General features: G+C 34.5%; 1 protein-coding gene across 5 annotated transcripts; it reads right to left on the reverse strand.

Annotated features, from left to right (window-relative positions):
- Window positions 1–526: 526 nt before the first annotated feature.
- Window positions 527–13,228, reverse strand: LOC117234275 (unconventional myosin-IXAa-like). 5 transcript variants are annotated; one of them, XM_033495323.1, is made up of 15 exons: window positions 12,836–13,228; window positions 10,966–11,861; window positions 10,577–10,878; window positions 9,864–10,481; window positions 9,488–9,786; window positions 9,161–9,420; window positions 8,781–9,088; window positions 8,359–8,696; window positions 8,205–8,265; window positions 6,927–7,253; window positions 4,753–5,676; window positions 4,589–4,666; window positions 2,274–4,519; window positions 1,199–2,206; window positions 527–878 (listed from the first exon to the last, which is right to left on the reverse strand). In XM_033495323.1, the coding sequence occupies exons 3-15, from the start codon at window positions 10,867–10,869 to the stop codon at window positions 781–783; spliced, it is 6,858 nt and encodes a 2,285-aa protein (XP_033351214.1). In that variant the 5' UTR covers window positions 10,870–10,878; window positions 10,966–11,861; window positions 12,836–13,228; the 3' UTR covers window positions 527–780. The 5 variants fall into 5 exon arrangements, with proteins under 5 accessions (XP_033351214.1, XP_033351212.1, XP_033351215.1 ...); XM_033495321.1 differs by having other exon boundaries at window positions 12,625–13,228; XM_033495324.1 differs by lacking the exon at window positions 12,836–13,228 and adding an exon at window positions 12,086–12,598.
- Between the last annotated feature and the right edge of the window lie 306 nt (window positions 13,229–13,534).

A 13,534-nucleotide genomic window follows, 5' to 3' on the forward strand; every position in this document is an offset into this window, starting at 1 on the left:
GTTGATTCACGCAACAGTCTATAAAATCTGTAAGAAGAGCGAAGAACAAGGATAGATTGTTTTCAAACGAACCGATAAAAAACTTGAAGTAGAAGAAGAATTTAAATGCGACTAAACATTTGTAACAATAACCGATAATCCTTGTCTAGTTTTCCGTTTTTCTTGACAAGATAACTATCATAACTCTTCACGTCCATGGTACAGAGGAATGAAACATGATGTATCAAAATGAAGAGATACTCTACTATAGAATACCTACAAAATGTAAATGTTCTGCTTCGATGGAGCTTTCAAGATATCCAGCCTGATTGACACAGTCTTCAATAAAAGGAATGCATTCCAGGAGAAGAATAGCTTATAAAATGAATATTTAATACATTTCACGTGAAGCTATATATTCGCGTAATTTGTTAAACATTCTTTAGAAACCCCTGAAAGCTTTGCGACAGAGTGAAAAAAATAATATATATATATATAATAATATATATATATATAATAATATATATATATATATAATAATATATAATAATATATATATATATACACATATATATATATATATATAATGTTTGATCGAATTATCAGCTGAACTTCGTGTGGAACAAATTACTAGACCTACCTAATATCGTGTTTACTACTTATTTAAATTACTAGCGGCTTGCCGATGAGACCAGAGGTAAGACTCGTCGATTCGCTGCCGTCAGTCAACGCTTCACAGCGTGTGTCATGTTGCTACACTTGACGATCATCATTCTTCGTGGTAACGTTTATCGTGGATGGTCATACCATTACCATGTCTTCATCGACACTAATGATCGTCGGAAATGCATTGTCTGCGGAACTTTGCCTCTGGATAGGTCTCTTTCTTACGAGTCCGTCTATTGACAGACATAAAGCAAAAACCATAAATTATAATGATTTAACTTAAGAGAAAAGAATCTAACTTTAATCAGTACTGCTAGCATCTATGTTTCAAAATATCATAAATCTTCTTTAATTTGTCCTTATTATCATAATATAAAAGATAATGATTTATATCATATTATTTGAAAAGTGTATATTAGAACATGCGACTAAATCTTTTCTTTCTTACACTGTATACACGTGCACACAGGCAAAAATGAACTTGTTTTTCTGGACGCATACGTGCATAAACAGTATTCGAAAGATCAAAATTAACGAAATCATAACAATTTACCGGCAGAAGATGGAAGAAGATCGTCAAGAGATCCATCGTCCAAGTCTGTGGCAGATAGAAGTAGGTCGTCGTCTGAAGAAGCTCTCGTTAGGCTGGGAAGAGTTGAAGTTAGTAGGGCCTTTTCCTTTTGGATTTCTTGTATATGATCGACGAGAAGCGCCTCCTCTTCATCGCCTCGATCTCTCTCTCGATCTGTAGTACCACCTCTGGCAGTCACACTTGGGGTCGCAGCGTTTAACTCCTCTGGGCTGAAGATTTTCGAAGATCGTAAACTGGATAAACGATAAGTCGCCGTATGACAAGCGGATTCGAGTGTATTTATGTCGGCTAAAGTTGCTCGCACGACCCTCAATTTCTCTTGTACGATCGTTTCGACGCAACAAGTCTGCCTGCCAACATCTTGTAAAGAATCTTGCGCGGGCAACGTCCTATTCGTCCTTAGAATGCACGGCGCGAAGACTATTGCTAGGGCTGACGGAGACATTCGATTGTCGACTTCATGAAGCGCTACTCTAGCTAGATGAACGATCAGTCGTTCCATCAAATCGAAGTTTGGCTTCGGCAGCTTCTTCAAAATTGCAAATAGCGTACTGATTCGATCCCGAGGATCCGTTAAGTTCGCAGCATGCAGAAAATCATCGTAATACTCGAAGGTGAGGAGAGGCTCTGGCATATCTCGAAAGAAACTTTTCAATACTGCTGCAAGCACGTGTACTTGATAATTCTCAAAGTCCACTTTTTCTAGATCACCTTCGTCCATTTTCACTTTTAATTCCTTCACTTTGGAACTGACACCGCTCTTTCGATATATACCTTCCGTATACAGACCATGCATCTCTATGGTTGTAATTAACCGATCTACCACTATCGGTACTTTACCGTCACCACAGTCCAATTTATACAACGGTACACCAAATATTTTCCGTGAGTTCATTTCGTGCGACGCTTCCTTTCCACATTCTGCCGACGCTTTTATATAACACTTTTTGTGGCACGTTAACTTACAATCTAAACATAGAAATGTAAATACGAATAAATAAATGCTACAGAAAAGGGAAGAAATATGTATACTTACTCTGACAGACAAGTCCTCGCTCGATAGGCCACATAAAGAAAGACGTACATACTTCACAAGCTGTAGGGATGTTTATAATAGTTAACTGGAACATATGATTACCATGACGTATTGGTTCTTCATGTTTTCGTTTCTTTTCCTTCTTACGCTTGCTTTTACTCTGTTTCTCCGGTGCTTCTGTTTTGACTAGCGTCATAAATTCATTCATGAATCCTCTAAATGCATTTACTCCCATCGTCACGGGAAAATCTTCACTGGTATTTTCTTGTTTGCAGACTGTTTCTATTACGTGCAAAAAGTTCGCAATTAAGTCAGTGTATTTGATGTTGCCTTCCACACCTTGCTGAATAGCAACACTGTAAGTGATCACTAGGTCGTCTTTAAATTTACGCAAAGCCTGCCTAAATACACGATCGACTTCGCTTGGCTTCCTGCCTTCCTCTTGTCCTTCCATTATGTATATCTTCTTCGTAATAAAATCTTGCATGAGAGCTAACTCTTTCGCGTCGGATATAATCTTATCGGTACTGTCAGAGAATGCGGATGTACCGGTTAAGCTGAATTTCGATACCACTACTTGTTTCGAGGCATCGTATGGCGTTCGTGGCGGTTTCCTGTGTTTTCGCCTACCTGGAGTGTTTGCTAATATACATGGCATTTTAAGTACTCCGCCATTCTGAATACATTTGACATGGTATAATTGTTTACAGTCAATACATTTGTGCCCCTGTGTTACGAACGCATCCATCTTTTCGTGGCAGCATACGCACACATCGTCTTTGGCAAACCTTGTTACTTTTCTAAAACAATGACCGGCTAACGTGAAAAGATTGCCTTTCCATTCTAATAGATTCATTCCAGGTGCGAGTTTTAGGTCATTAGGACTTGTATCAGTTCCAGGTTTGTCTTCGCTAAGTCCTGATATTTTAGTTGCTGGGTCCGAATTTCTTCTCCTCAGCTCTAATGTTGTTATAGCATTAGATCTCATGCGCTTTCCAGGTTGTTGTGTCTTCGATGCAGCTTCATTTTTGTTTACAGGCCAATCTGTTATTGATCTGGATGGTGTATCATGCGGACTATCTTTCCGAGGTCTTATAGTTGTTGCTTTATGTAGGTCACTTTCTTTGATTGTACCCAGAAATAGACTTTTGGTTTCTCCACTGTTGGTTTCTGATACACTCTCACCCATAGATCGGCACTGGACTTCTCTAGTGGGACGATTTCTTCTGGCACTTCTGACAGGCACATCGGGTTCGCATTTTTCCTTTGGTTTCGAATTTTTCTCCTTGGGCAAAGTTCCTTTCAACAAGGGACTTTTTAAAGCATTTTCATCATTCACAGCATCTAATTTCATAGATGTATCTCCTTCCGAGTTTTGCCTTCTCAAGTAACTAAAATCTTTCATTTCTTTACTGTGGCCATAACCATGATCACGTCTGATAGGTGAAACTGGGACGCTTTCAATCCGCTCGCTCGGTACACTATTATCACTTAATCGACGTTGTTCTCTAGCTGATGAACTATCCATATGAATAAAACGGTCACTATCCAATTTCACATTATAATTCGATGCTTCGTTTGGTTTGTCTTGTTGCACTTGCTCGAACATGTTATCCGCTATACTTTTATATTGAGAAACGTTTGGAGAACGCGTCAAGGTTGATTTTTGAGGACCAGGCAGTAAATAATCACTATAGTTAATGGACGAAGAAAAGTCTGCTCGGCGACGCCAGACGTCTGAATTTGGACTATGCGTTAAACTCATGTTAGATTGATGGTATGTAATTTCTCGTGGACTTGGAAATGATGGAGCTGTGTTAAAAACAGGCGGAGCACTTTGTACTGTACTCGGAATTTCTGTATCAGTTTCTCCATCGCTATATCCCGTCGATGAACTGTCTGCTCGTTTATTAACAGACGGCAATCGGCTCGAAGCATTTACTAAGTTTGTATTTGCGGCAACTACTGGAGATTGATCACAGCGTTTTGTTCTAGTGCTCGGTACCGGTTTGCCATAAGAATTGTCTTGAGATTCAGAACTGTTGCTCACTTGAGATTCATAGCTTCTTAAACTAGTCAAACTTTCCAAGCTACTTTTACGCTCATTAAATTCATCCGAAGGAAAAGAATCCGTGTTTCTTAAGATCGAGCTAGATTCTTGTAATATTCTTGTATTTGGTATAATTTTACGCTTTGAATATGACATACTCGTATCAGCTGTACTATCTCGAAGTACATTATCCATTCTACAATTAACACATATTATTGTGGTTAAGTATCAAAAGTTTTAATGTAAAAAATAGATATTTATTTACCTTGCTGACGTAAGACGATTCTGAGACTCCGTTTTACGAATCGTATTAAATTCCAACAAGCCCTGATCTGTGAGTGACCTGTAAATTAAATACAAGCATTAATAATAATACAAGTACTTGTAAATATACATATTATAGTTTTAACCTCTTTTGCAAGTACTTACTCTTCGTTATTCCTGAGCCTAGGATATACCTTACTGTTATCATATACAAGCTCTCCTTGATTTTGAGTTTCTTTATACTCTCCGATTTTATCAACAAGCAATTTTTTCTGTTTTTTTAATTCTGCGAAAGTCTTCCTCGCTCTATTACCGCGAATATGAGCTTGAAACATAATTACACAGGACTTAAGTTTCTTAAACCAACTATGCTGTTTATATGCCCTCCAAGCAGACTGGATGTGAATGACAGCCTCAATTCTAGTACGTAAAGAATGAGCAAATCTTTGGGCAATGACCATCCTCCAAAATGATTGTATTTGCACAACTGCATTTTTCAATCTAAGGAATTTCCTTCTTTCTAAACACGCACGGAACCATTTTTGTATAGTTGTAATGCTTGTAATGATTTGTTGGTGTAATTCAATGTCTAGTTTAATTTTTTCTGATTCTCTAAGAAACACTTTAGTTGTTCCAAGTTGATAATCATCTCTATTTAAATTTAGTGTCAATAGAAAATCTCTAACGTCAGATTGAGAACTTAATAAGCCCTTAGGTAATAACATTCTATACAATTGAATAAATTCCTCATATGTTAATCTAACGTTAAATCCAGCTTGTCTTATTCTGACTGTTTCTAACATTCCTGTATATCTTAACTGTCGTTGCACTGTTTCTTCATCGAACTCGTTTGGTACCTTGTTGGCATTGCTTTTAATGCATCTAATGAAGAAAGGGTTTGCTTGGTTTAACGTATCCATAAGACTATGCAGACTTTGTTGAAATTGTGCAGATACTGTCATAGGCTGCTTTCTTGCTTTTCCAGGTCCTGAGCCGTAACTTTGCGTTCTTCCAGCAAGTGTTTTTACAGTTTGTAGATTTTTTAGACCCTTCTTACCCCGTTCTCTTGGCCGAAATGATTTATTTTTCCTGTAAAAGTATTAAATTTTAATGTGTTATTATTGAAAATTATTTCACGAATTCCTTTTCCTATTTTTTAATTTCTTATCAAAATAAAAAATATACATAAATTATATGTTTACATTTTGAAGGATATTAGTATTATTTTAGAAATATTTATATATTTTGGTTCTTTTTTTTCTAAATTAGTATTAAATATCCTGACATAGAAAAACAGGAAAAGGAGAATTTATGATTCCTATAATGACATGTATGGCATTGCAAGTAGTAACAATTAATTATTACAAACGTACTATGAAAGAGAGATAGCAAACATTTAGCAGAATGTCATTAGAATTTATATGACTAGATTATGATAGCAAGTATAGAGAAGCATACAATATTAAGATTAATTGTGTACAAAAGTGGTTATCTGCAGATTTAGAAGTTTTTAGAAATTCTTAGTAATATAAGGAAATATAGTTTGATAATTGTGCACTAAATAAATACATGGATTAATATGAACTATTAGTGTTAATGATAAGCAATTTGCATTCTTTACGAACTACTAACTTTATGAGTTATGGTTTTCATTAGTACATAAATGTATTCTTATAAAAAATTTGCAATTCGTTTAATTCATAAAAAAATATTATCGTGCAATTAATTGTAATTAATTGCTAGCAAGAAAGGATATGTTTGTAATATTGGGAGCTTAATGCTATAGGATCTTTTTGAATTGAATATATATGCTGTATCAACCAGCATGTAATGTAAATTAACCCATTCTTAATTTGTATAGAAATTGAATTGAAATAAATGCATTATTGATTTTTAAACATTTCTTAATTAAGCTTATTGTAGGGAATAAATGGGTCAATTTAAATATTATTAATTCAAAAAGTAAAAAGACTACTATTGTGAAATTAACATGCATTAATTGTAGCTAAGATTATGAACAAATAAATTATTAAAATGTGATGACTAAAAGACGACCGGCGATAATGATCGTGAATATTATGGTACATCAAATAGAATGATTTTGATGACCTCTAAAAAATATGTGAAAGCTTCATAAAATAATGAATACTTGTAGAAAGCTGTGTATGACTGCATGGGAAGACCATTAATGTCCTATTGAAATGCTATTACCTATGCACAAAGAAATCCTTCACCCAGAATTACTATAGAGCACACACTACCTTTATTGTAGAGCAGTGAATTTTTGTAGCTTAAATATTACAATGTTATGGAATATTAAATAGGTGCTGTTTACATACATGACTATTTGATTAGCGCGTTCCATGACGTTTGCTTCGTCTTTTGGAAGCACCCTCTCTAGCGGGTTATGAGTATCCCGTCTGAGTTTATTATTACTATGAGGCTGGTCTTCCCTGCCCCTTATTAAGTAACCCTTCATCGTGGTTACATTTGTCGGGTGTTGCGTTTGATTAATGTTTCGAGATTGTGGCCACGACAATCGGTTGTTGTTTACATTGTCGTTGTTTTCGAGTTGTATAGAAGATAATGTGGTAATGGGTATAGTTGATGGTATGCAGACACTGCGCTGCTTCTGATAGCTTGGTGGACGATTATGTTTGTGCAAACTGAAAAAGTCTCTCATGCTTAGTTTTTTTTTAGTAGTTTTATGTATTTAAATAGTAACCATATATTGTTCAATATCAGTATTTAATTTAAACTTTTAAACTTTGCTTGCTGGTGACTTTAGGAAGAAAATGATTTCATTGAAAACAATCTGTTTCACGAGTGATGAAATAATGCGAATTTTAATGATTGGCATGAATTGTATAAATAAAAAATTATTGTTGAATTGTTAATCATGCTTACGAATAATAGCAAGTAAATTAATATATTTTAAATGACAGAATGTAACTGTATTACGAAAGTTATGAAGATTGCACTCTAATCACATTTAATACAAAAAGTGCACACAGAAAACTCTAAACAATTTCTCACACATAAGATTGGGAATATTATATGGATTTACAAGCTGTTTATAACTTGCAATCTCTACTTTGTATTATTATAAATCGAGTGAATTTGTATTTTAAGCTTTGCTAGTACACTCTTGCTGTAAAGCTAAAGATAAACATTGTAAATCCATAAGACATCTTAGCATAAAAAAAGGTAATGTTTGCCAAAATGACACATACAGTGGATCAAAAGACCACTTACGCGATTCGGTTAATAGTTAGATTGACGGTCGACAACGTCACAAGATGGCTACAGGGACAAAAGACATGTGGCCAATGTAAATATAATTAACGTTTGCTTCAATTATAAACACATAGGAACCTCTTCAGCTTGATGCAAATATTATCAACGCACAACGTAGATTTATATTTTGTAGGGTGAGATAATATGCAGATAAAACATATTCAAAAACAAGCGCAATAACATTGCCATTTGTTTATCACGATCATTATTATATAACTAATAAATATTGCTCTATATTATGAGTATACAAGCACTCAAATATTTCGTCACCCTTTACGAGAGTAAAGATTATATAAAATTAGACATGAAAATTATGATACCTTATTAAATTCTCGTTCGGTGTCCTATACCTGTTTTGTATAGATGTTTTTGTACCATCAGCTAGAATAAAAAGAAAATATCTCCATATTATTAGCATAAAGAATTTAAATATAAGTAAAAGAACATTCCATATCATTAAAGAAAATACTGTACCTCGACCATGTCTATGAGCTCGACCAGCTTCTTGGAAAGCAAAATGAGCGCGAAAAAATGCTCGAAGTATTGCCCATCTAAATACCGCAACCGGATCTGCACCCACTAATTCTCGAACAAAAGCAAGGGAAGAATTCTTCAATACACCAACAACACCATCGGGTCGCATTAAATCCAGATTTTTTTCTCTCATATTAGCAGCTTGGTACTTAACAGATCCTGCATAATGACGTACAACAAAGGCTGCTTCGCGTCGTTGTGGTGCTTCATAAAATGGATTGTCTTTATGTACTGTATTAAATTTTTGTAGCAGTGTCTCATTCGTTGCACCCGGAAAGCTGCAATAGAAAAAAAATTTAATTGAAAGAAATGCGAGATATTACTTGTGTTTTTAAAGAATAAAGCCAATGCTAAATACTAACTTGCATTGATCATCTAAAAGACAAAGGAGGCCATTCGGTTTCCCTTCTATTAAATTTAAACAACCTGAATTATCACTGTAGCCTATATCTGTCCACCTAATCCCCTGTTTTCTGTACTCTCGTTGTTCATATTGGAAAACATGCTGATTGAAATAATGTTGTAGTTGTTCATTAGCATAATTTATACATAACTGTTCGAAGCTATTGCACATTTTAAAGTCTTCAAAACCAAAGATATCTAATACACCTATGCTATTGCCTTGATGATCTCTGAGGGTATCTTTCTTTGAAAGTAAAGCATGATTCACCTATCAACAACAAAATATTATCTTATAATTTTTCAAAAGACAAATTTCAAAGCTAAAACCACAATATTTTACCTGAAGCACAATCCAATCAAATAAAGCTCCATATAAACACTTAGCCATAGCGTCTCTTGCTGCAATTGCTTCTGGAAGCCTATAGTTAATAACTAATGTTTCTCCAGACGCTCTTGCACGTTTAGCAGTAAGTGCAGCCAAAAGAGTTTCTTGTTTTACTCGAAGAAGTTCAGATATCAATGCAACCACTTCAGGATTTTTAACTCCCACAGCTTCGTCGTGATGGTGATAAGATTTTCTAGGCTGAAACTCCACATTACCTAAAATAATGCCATCCATGTCATTAGATCCTGTCATAAAAAATCATTAAAATAATTTATTAATCACCGAGTAAAAGAACAGCTGACAGAACTGCAAACAATCGTCTCTGCTTTTCTGGTGTAAATCCAACCATTTCCATAGACTGTTTCAGCCTTGAAAACTCGTGTCGTTCATCAACATTTTCTAGTCCATAACAGCCACTTTTATTTAAATAATTGTAACGGTCGCAACTTTCTAAATGCAAAAGTTGCTTTTCTTGTTCACTTGCTCCAGCCAAAAGGTAATAAAATACATGATAATTTCTTTCATTTCTTCCTTGAGAAACTATTCTTGATTTTTCCAAAAGATATTTTTGTACAACCGCCCTAAAGATAATTTTATCATAGTCTTTAATAATTATAAAACTATATAATCTTCTACATCTTATGTATAAGAATCTTACCCATGGACCATTCCATTTTCTTTATAATTCACTTGGATAAATTTACCAAAACGGCTACTATTGTTGTTATGTGCAGTTTTTGCATTTCCAAATGCTTCTAGTACTGGACCAGCACTGAGTATTGTCTGTTCAACACCACTACCATGAGAACCTTTCTGACTAAGTGCTGTCAAATGATGCAGTAGAAAATTTGTTGACTCTGTTTTACCCGAGCCACTCTCACCACTAATAACAATGCACTGATTTCTTTTTTCTTTAAGCATGCAATGATAAGCTGCATCAGCTATGGCAAATATATGTGGAGGTATATCTGGCCCCAACCTTCTATTTTGATAGAGTTTTACATATTTTGGATTGTAAATAGGGTAAAATTTAAACGGATTCAATGCAATTAATATGCTGCCAACATATGTATATATGTTTCCAGCTAAAAACCTAGCCCGAAGGTTGTCCAATAGAGTTTGTTCATTAAGATCTGGAAGTTGACATAGATCTGGATACTCCTTATCTCGTGGTTGATATAGGAATCTATTAAAATAGTCCTTGAGGAGTTGTGGATCCATGGGAAACCTACTATCTGACCACAAATAATCTGGTTGTTTTTTGCGCAAATAAAACCTAAAAATAATAAAGAAGTTAGTCTAACACATACATATTTCCTTATATAAAGATAATATTCATATAGTTATAACATTTTAAACAAATATATTTACCTGTAGTATTCTTGTTGCGCTGCATTTTTTGGCCATAATAACATAAGTGCCACGGGACACTCACATGGCCCAAGTCTTCTTTCTTTACATTCTTGCCCAACAGAGTTTCCTACTACTTCTGCTAACTCATAACCATTTGAAACAGACGCATCAAGTAATCCAAGTCTCTCTATAATACACTCCACTATTTCAGCTGAGGAAGTTTGTTTTGTAGCTTTAATTGAAAGTGCTTCATATTCTGGGCTCCATTCACCCACAAATACTTGCACTACCCCCGAGACACAACTGTCCATTTTTTAACCCTATAAAATTAATAATATTCAATTTTAAGTCTACATCTATGCATATTGTTATTGATTTTATTACTTTGTGTTCATATGTTATTTTACCTTGTTTTATATAGGGTTAACAAATTTGTCCTCTATCATCCAGGCAAAATTTCAAATGTATTGTTTCTTCTTCTTTTTGTTTCTCAATTATGTACAACCACTGATGTAAACGTTTAAAATAATTTTTATACATTTTGTTTAAAAATAATCAGTTACAGTTTCGCTAATTTATTTACAGGTAATTTTTACATTAATTTAAATTTGTCAAATGCACTCAAAATTACCCAATATTTATAAACTAAAAGACTTTATTTATATACATATATATCATGTCAAATCTTAATCATGAATTGGTTCAACAAAATAAAAGTTTGTATTTTTTCTTTCGTTGCAGTACATAACATACAGAAATAATTAAAGTGCTCCCAAACTTCTCTTGAAGGTCGCATTTAATTTTACCATATTATTTCATCAATAGGACAGAATACCACAAAGTATTATAATCATAAATTAATATACCCTTTCTTTTTTGTATAATAAAACAGAATCATTAAAATTATTCTATTGTTTCTTTGTTTTGTTTTAAATTTATATATTCAGTCAATTTTATAGAATCCTGTTGATTTTGTTCTTCAATAATTAGAGTATTTTAAATTTATAGGATGATGTATTTAATTCAGATATCATGCATTTAACACTGAATGTCCAGCAAAACCTTTCTGATAGCCATTATATTTTATCATGACATTTACTGTATAGTTGCAAAGAGTGTAGGTGTGCTATTGTTGGCAGGCAGTAACTCAGTATCTTCACTGAGACAATAATCCAAGGTTTTCAATGTTTTGTAAACATCCTCATGCCATTTGAGTATTTTAATACACTTATTGCAAAAGATTACAGATGTATTTGCATTTGTACGTATTATAGAACTTTTGTGTGTTAAAGAAGTATCTTATCTGAAAAAAAAATGTATGACACATAAATATTTTACATCAAGTATTTGTTGCATTGTGTAAATAATGTCATTGTTGTATTTCTCTATTACACGAATTTAATTGATTCAAACAATTTCATAATGCAAGAATATTTTATTTTCTTTTTATATTTGACTTTACATATAAATACAAATTATCTATCAAATCCACAATAAAATGTGAATTCTGGGTAATATTGTTCTAACCTTAAAACAAAAAGATTATATCTATACATCTCTTTGTTACTTTAAAATCCCAATCCCTTTTTATGTTTTTTCTCTATGAATTTGTGTTCACCGAATTTAAAAATATCCCCCTAAATCCTTTCGTCATTGCTGGTAATTTTTCAATTAAACAGTAGCGGATTTATCTCGACACAAAAAGAAGGAACAGTGTAGAATAATATTCTAAATAATCTCGAGTGAACGGTAATCGTAACACATCGATCATTCGTTGGATACACAAAGGATTGCGAAAAACGACATACGTTCCCGAGATACCGATTGCCTCGGACCTGACGGCTGACATTCGCAGGAAAACCGTCTTCCGACGCCGATTGGCGGGTCATGGACCACACCACCAATCAGCAACGATCTGCGAGTGTGAACGTCAACAGAGTAAACCGGGCTTAAATTCATCAAGAATTTCTCGTCCACGCATAACACTTACTGATTGTTACATATCATCGTTAAAGAATGTAATGAAAACATGCAAGTCTATTTAAGGAATATGCTGCTTTTGTTACCTCCTTTGCTGATAACAAGACGCTCGGTGTGACACATTCTTACATTCTTATAAATCATCAAAACCTTCGCATTCTTGTGCATGCTATCATGGACTGAAATTTTCACTGTAAACTCATTGCCGTCTGTTTTCACGATTTCGAATTTCCTTCTTTTTTTGTTCGTTTATTTAAAATATATCCCCTTTTCTTATAAACCGTTACAGAAACGTACTATCGAGAGAACGATATGATACAGCTGTGGCTCTCGCGCACTCGACATACACTGTTCTTCTGTTTTCTCGCACCTAGAGAACACACGTACAATACGGGCGGATTGACACTTCAGTAAACAAGGTCTACTGTCACCGATACTCCTGCGTTAGTTCGGTTGTCGCCGGTTCTGCTGAAAATTACACTAATATTCGTGAATAATCGTGTTCTTGAATTGATAATACCGATGACACGGATGATGGGCCCTTGCCCAATTTATCGTCCTTCGTCTCCTCTCGGGATCCTGCGTCCCGATACGTCCACCATTTCGATTTTTCCGATCACGTGGTACGCAACGTTCACTTTGATTGGCTTATTTCGCAGAACCACGTGACTGTTCGCTGAAGCACAAACCACGGTTCACGGGTACATAAACAGATCTCAACATTCGTTAGAGAAAACCGTCTGTCTTTTGAATTGAAAAGGATCGTGACAGAGGGCAAGAAAAGGTCTTGTTCTGCGAAATAGACTGAGATAAATACAACGTATCTGTCTTTACTGAAACATTCATAGTACCTATATATATATATATATATATATATATATGTATATATGTGTCACGCATGCGCAGAACGAAACTTTTCCCTACCCTCCATGTCGATTTTGTTTAACTCAAACGACGGATGGTTTCATCAATGCTTCCACTATGGAAACTCCAGAC

The sequence above is a fragment of the Bombus vosnesenskii genome, unplaced genomic scaffold (assembly GCF_011952255.1).
Source record: "Bombus vosnesenskii isolate JDL3184/JDL3185 unplaced genomic scaffold, Bvos_JDL3184-5_v1.1 scf7180000013304, whole genome shotgun sequence".
NCBI lineage: Eukaryota > Metazoa > Arthropoda > Insecta > Hymenoptera > Apidae > Bombus > Bombus vosnesenskii.

What these genes read in the sequence shown, in the direction of transcription:
- LOC117234275 (XM_033495323.1), bottom strand. Translation starts at nt 10,869, where the DNA reads ATGGACAGTTGTGTCTCGGGGGTAGTGCAAGTATTTGTGGGTGAATGG. An exon ending in AGGCTCAGGAATAACGAAGA is followed by an intron (nt 4,667 to 4,752) that starts GTAAGTACTTGC and finishes TTTAATTTACAG; the next exon opens with GTCACTCACAGATCAGGGCT. An exon ending in TCTTCTTCCATCTTCTGCCG is followed by an intron (nt 879 to 1,198) that starts GTAAATTGTTAT and finishes GTCTGTCAATAG; the next exon opens with ACGGACTCGTAAGAAAGAGA.